Raw genomic sequence first — 6,000 nt, forward strand, 5'->3', positions numbered from 1 at the left:
TCTTCAATACCGTTTATTCTCTCATTTGTAATAATTACTCCATAAAATTGTTTGTTGCTATACTTTAAAAAAGGGAAACAAAAAAAAAGTTGTTTTGCAAGTATTTTCTGCGCCCCGATGAGGCTTTTTGTTTTGTTACTTATCATTGTTTAAAAACTTGTTAGCTTTTCTTACATTCAAGAAATTTATGTTTCACATCCTTGATCCTTCAGGGCCAGTTGACGAATGGAAAGATTGGAGAGTGGAGGGTTGACAAAAAATAATATGACAACACCCGGAAAGTGTGTTATGGTTTCACTCTACAGAAAATTTTAGTCACGAGTTTTTGTTTCATGTCACCATTTTATGCTTTGATGATTTATGATGTAGTGTGGCAGGTTACTCTGGTGAATGGAGCCACTGCTAATATTCCAAACCGGGGTTCTTAAGATGATACACTGGCCACTCTTGCTGTTTAGAGCGAGAATAGCTAGAGGAAAAATATTGGTGACTTCTTTCCAACTCTGAAAGAAATTATGCACTTTACATGTTTGGTTAGTTTTATTTAGAATGAGAGTTGAGAGGTAGTGGACTCTACTTATACACTACCTACATGGTATTCCGAGTTGCTTGCTCACTAATTTTTCATATTACCGGTAATAGAAAAAATGCCCACAAGATTTTCTTGAGATTTTGGGACTCCGCTGTTGATACACCGATTAGGACTCCAGCAACCGCAATTCTACTTCATCTTTTCCAACATGTAACGTTGTCGAATACACGATTTTGATGAGAATTTGAATGCAGCCTATGTTGGAATACTAATTCATCGTCCAAATTTTCCAGAGAAACCAAACAAAATTCGAGAGATTTCAATTATGGGCAACACAAAATTTGAGAAATCAACAATGGCAGATCGATCAACTGAAGTAAAAGTCTTGAAAACATAGCTCCGTATCGTAATAAGAACAGTCCTCAGTTATCACATCCCAGTAAAGGCCTTCTTCCCACGACCAGAAGAACCAGCTGGTATCACCTTAAGAACATTAAACCTCACTGTCTTCGACAAAGGCCTGCATGGGGACAAGAAACTCATCACAAATAAATTACAGCAACCAAGTGATGAAGAAGTAGATGAAGAAGATGAAGACATCGTTGCTTGCCTGCACTGGCCAATTATAACATGGTCTCCCTCTTTCACACGGAAGCATGGGGATATGTGCGCAGGTGTGTTTGAATGCCTCTTCTCATACCTAAACAACTCCATAAATTAATCACATCCACAGAAACAAAAATATGTAAGATCATTAAAAGGTCCAACATTATTCTTGCCTCTGGTACTTTTTCACCCAGTGCAGGTAGTTCCGACGAACAATGATAGTTCTCATCATCTTAGCACTGTGGCATGTCCCGGCAAGGATACGGCCTCTAATAGACACACCTCCCGTGAATGGACATTTCTTGTCAATGTACGTACCTGCAGAAAGACAAATTTTTTTAATACAAAACTAAGAATAAACAAGCAAAGTTGTCTGATCCAAACAATTTTTATGAACATCAGATTGAATGACAAACGACCAGCAATTGTTTACCAGGCAGCAGCCTTGCCAATACAACCTAATCGTTAAAGCCTAAAGGTGGAGACTAACATCAACACAAGAAACCGAGACACATAACAAATTGATAGAGCATAGCCAAAACCTACAAGCATAACTATAATGTAGCGCTTTTACAATAATCAAATTATCCTAGGATCTTAGATTTTATCTACAAAAACAGGACCAATAGCAAACAAAAAGCAAAATAGTTACTAGTACATTTACTACTTCACAGATGTAAGTTGAACTCGCTACCCAGTCACAACTCAAATCTTCGGAGACAATTACACCCGATAAGTGAGAAATTTAACCGCAATAGAAGCAATTCGGACGACATTTATTGGTTTCTTAGCTTATCCCAGAACCAAATACCAATACCAGTTAGCAAACGAGTAAAATATTTAGAATAAATATATTCGAACTAAAGCTAAATAATTACCAAACGGGGATGATTTAGCAAAGGAGGTGAGCCATCATATTTATACAAACAAGTGAAAAAAGCAACAATCGGGTAAAAGGACACCTTCGATAGCCTCGCGAGGAGTCTTGAACCCTAGCCCGATGCTCTTCCAGTAGCGGTTACCTCCTTTACCGGGTACCTTGCCCTTTCCTGACTTCTTCGAGCTGCAATTTCCCGAATATCACCCACAACCATCTACAAAGTTTTAAAAAGTACGGATCTAACTATGAAGAAGAAAAATCGTTAGAGAAAACGTTACCAAAGGAAAACCTTGGGCTGCTTCAAGAATGCCTTCTCAGTCTGCAAAATTAATCATCAGACCGATAATTAGTGATGCAAAAAAGGGAAAAAATGGCAGATACGAGGCAATTCGTGCTGGAAATATACCTGTTCCGCCATGGTTTTCGTATGCCTGCGTGCTGCGGGTGTGAGAAAGTGAGAACTGGGAGAGCGACGGCGGAAAGAACGGCGGAGGTGGCGATGAGTGAAATAAACCCTAATCACTAATTCTTAAAAGGACTCGGGCAGCCTGTACAGAAAATTGGGCTCAAACAAGCCCAAAAGTTTTAATTTCGTTTATAAATAATTATATTACTAAAATTATATAGAGTAAATTTTTATATATCTAAATTTTTTAAGATTATATTAAGATTAAGAAATTTAAAGAAATTTTTTATAAAATTATAAATAATGTAATTTAAAGATAGTTTTTTTGATAAAATAGTTGATAAATAATTTAAAATTATTATTTGACTGTCATAGTTTGTATGTTTCAAAAAGTATTCCTCGATAGTATAATCCAGATAATGTTGATAATAATATTGAAACATTATTTACATAAAAAAATTGGATTTTTATGCTTATTTTAAAAAAAATAAAAATAAAAAGTACATTTTAAAATGATTTACTATAATTAAATTTTTTTTATATACTCTTTCGGTCCATAACCATTGATATAGGCAAGTGTGTGTTTTCAAATTAAAAAAGTGTTTGAGAAAATAAATTTTAGAATAAAATTTCTCATTTTACCCTTATTTAATGAAGATTTTAATAGAATAACATAATTATATAAGTAGTTAATGATTTAATTTAATATGGGTAAATTGACCACAAAAAAAAGGTATAACATTAAAGATGAAAATTAAACTATATTTGGGACGGGAGAAAAAATGGATTTGCCCTATACACATACGTGCACTCAATATTCGTCACAAGAGGATTTACAAATCGTGCATTGATTATCTCGACCCACAACGAGATGATTAAAATATTTTAAAAATATTATTTCAAGGAAAAAAATTATCGGTAAAGTTATATAATAAAGATATAATTGTAATTTTTAAAATAAGTGTTTCACTAAATTAATAGAAAAATTAGTATATGGTAATTTCAACTTTATTTTATAGTACTATGAAGATTATGAAGGTAAGAACTAGGGTGGCAAATTTTACATAAATCCCGACTCGTCCCGATTCTCGTCCCGAATTTTTCCTGTCCCGAACTTTTTCCGACCCGAGTGGTCGGGATTTTTTCCGACCCGATCAATTTCAGGATCGGGATCGGGATAGGCAACTCTTCCCGACGGGATTTCCGACCCGATTCGAATATAAAAATAATATTTTTTAATTAAAAAATAATTTTTTTTAATTTTATGTTTTAATATTAATGTTTTATAATTATATACCATATAATTTTTTTTATATTTATCTATTTTAATATTAACGTTGAGACAATTGAGTTATAAATTTTTATTTTGTTTTTTTATTATTATGAATAATTATATGTTTTTTTATTAATCAAGTTGTTGTTTTAGTTTATTTGTAATGTACTAAAAAAATGTTTTAGTTTTTTAGTTGTTATATATAAAGAAATTTTAATTTATTTGTAATGTATTAAGAAATTATTTGAATTTTTTCATAATTTTTTTTAAAAAAATATTTACATAGAATTTTTTTTTTTTAAAAAATATTATTCGGGATTACCCTCTCCCGACCCGACGGAATCCCGAATATTCGGGTCCCGACACTTCTCGGGTGCTGGTTCGGGAGAAAAAAATATCTCAATTTCTATCGGGACGAAAATTGGGTAAGGGGGTTTCGGGACGGGTCCCGACCCGATTCCACCCCTAGTAAGAACTAAGGAGGATTAAATTAAAATATAATTCCAAGTTGTTAAAAGATTACGGTGGCAGATGTCAAATTGATCGTGTTTTAAATCTTTTCTATTTTATTAAAGTTGAGCTTATGATAAAAACTGATTTTGGTTTGTCGCGCTACACCAAAATATATTTTGCCAACTTTGCCCTTAAATCTTCTGTTACATAAAATTCAGTTTACGGGTTTAATGGTAATAGTAATATTGTTTCAAACTTTTCCCGCACGCCCTTATTTCCTTAACCTATAATGTTAGTTCATTTGGAATTTGAATTTATTTTCCTTCATTCAATCTCACGTTTGCCACTTCCTTTCCTTCCACGTTCATTATCTTCTATATGCAGTAATAACTATAATTGGTGAGCGAATTTGAAAAAAAAAATTTAAATTGACTCCGCACAGCATTTCATGTTCTCTATTTCTAATTATTTCAACCATTCACGGTAGGAATCAATGATGACATCCAACTACAATGGCTAAATGTCATATGATTCATGTTTTTTTCCGCTTTTTGGTAGAAGAGTTATGTTGTTTTAATATTACATTTGATGTACACTTCACTTAATTTCTGCCTACAATATGTCTGACAAAATGTTTGTTTCCCTTTCTGTCAAACATGTTTCAGATAGAAACTTGAATATGCCTTTGGTGTTTGTTTTGTTTGGACTATTAAAAAATGTGAAGATATATAATGCATGCATGAGTTTGTTATTGATTTTTGATTGTTTTCCACCTTGTCAGGTTAATTCAGAACTTTCAATTTCAATATAAAGGTTCGACGAACGTTTTCCCGATTTTTTTAAGTATATATGCTACTATTTTTGGAACGATAAGATTATAATTGACTAAATATGTTTTTTGTTTTAGATTTATTCGGTCAACAACTTCTAAATCTGTATTTCATAGATTAAAATTTGATGGATGCTTTTGCATAGAATTAACTTAAATGTTGAAAAAGAGAAACGAGTTTTGAAATTTTTTAATTATTTACAAATTTGAATTTCATGTCAGTAGAATTAATGTCAAGGTATTGATATCCAATATTTATATATTACATTTCACACGCCCAACTACTAGTATTAATTAATACTCGTATGTATGTATTGTGTGCTTATACAATATTTTTTTTAATGAAAACAAAAATAAAAATAAAAATTAAATTATGAAATAAAAATTTAAGAAATGATGTTTTTTTAAATAAATATCTATCAAATGATAAAAAAAATTAAAAAGGATCGAGGTAACATTTATCTAATTAAATAACCATTAAAAGAATTTTAAAACTGATATGATAGGTAATGAAGTAATTCATCCTTCTTGACGTTTTTTTTACAGAACATCCTTGTTGATGTTAAGTGTTAACACAAGGGAGTCACTAAACCAATAAAATAAAATAAAAATATTGTCATTATTGTTGTAGTATATCGTAAAAAAAATACAAAGTCGGGTACCAAAGAATCCAAGGATAAAAATAATACAGAAGAAGAATTCATTGCCACATTTACATGTTAATTATATGTGTAGACACCGGTGCAGCATAGAATGGCCCCTCTGGGTACAGAAGAAGAATTCATTGCCACAATATATGTGTAGACACTATCTTTTCGATCCAGACGTACGTCTTCCTTCCTTTTATTTCTTCAAAATTTCACTACTTTTGACCGCCAATAATTTCTTTGTCCTCAATCAAAATTTAAATCGGGGAGTAGATCCGAAATCCTCGTGTTTGGGAAATTCTTCCAGTACCTTTTTTTTTTTTTTTACTTGTTCCGTCGAACCCAATTTCGGAAGTCATCGTCCGTTCTTATAA

The 6,000-nt window shown here is 32.0% G+C and overlaps 1 protein-coding gene across 1 annotated transcript; it reads right to left on the reverse strand.

The window, feature by feature from the left end:
• Positions 1-705: 705 nt before the first annotated feature.
• Positions 706-2,553, reverse strand: LOC140893120 (small ribosomal subunit protein uS17-like). The gene is made up of 6 exons (XM_073302187.1): positions 2,425-2,553; positions 2,297-2,337; positions 2,101-2,201; positions 1,312-1,456; positions 1,143-1,232; positions 706-1,052 (listed from the first exon to the last, which is right to left on the reverse strand). Exons 1-6 carry the CDS (start codon positions 2,434-2,436, stop codon positions 962-964), a joined length of 480 nt encoding a protein of 159 aa, XP_073158288.1. The 5' UTR covers positions 2,437-2,553; the 3' UTR covers positions 706-961.
• Between the last annotated feature and the right edge of the window lie 3,447 nt (positions 2,554-6,000).

The sequence above is a fragment of the Henckelia pumila genome, chromosome 1 (genome assembly GCF_033568475.1).
Source record: "Henckelia pumila isolate YLH828 chromosome 1, ASM3356847v2, whole genome shotgun sequence".
Classification (NCBI taxonomy): domain Eukaryota; kingdom Viridiplantae; phylum Streptophyta; class Magnoliopsida; order Lamiales; family Gesneriaceae; genus Henckelia; species Henckelia pumila.

What these genes read in the sequence shown, in the direction of transcription:
- LOC140893120 (XM_073302187.1), bottom strand. An exon ending in TGGGTGAAAAAGTACCAGAG is followed by an intron (nt 1,233 to 1,311) that starts GCAAGAATAATG and finishes GGAGTTGTTTAG; the next exon opens with GTATGAGAAGAGGCATTCAA. An exon ending in GTTATAATTGGCCAGTGCAG is followed by an intron (nt 1,053 to 1,142) that starts GCAAGCAACGAT and finishes GTCCCCATGCAG; the next exon opens with GCCTTTGTCGAAGACAGTGA.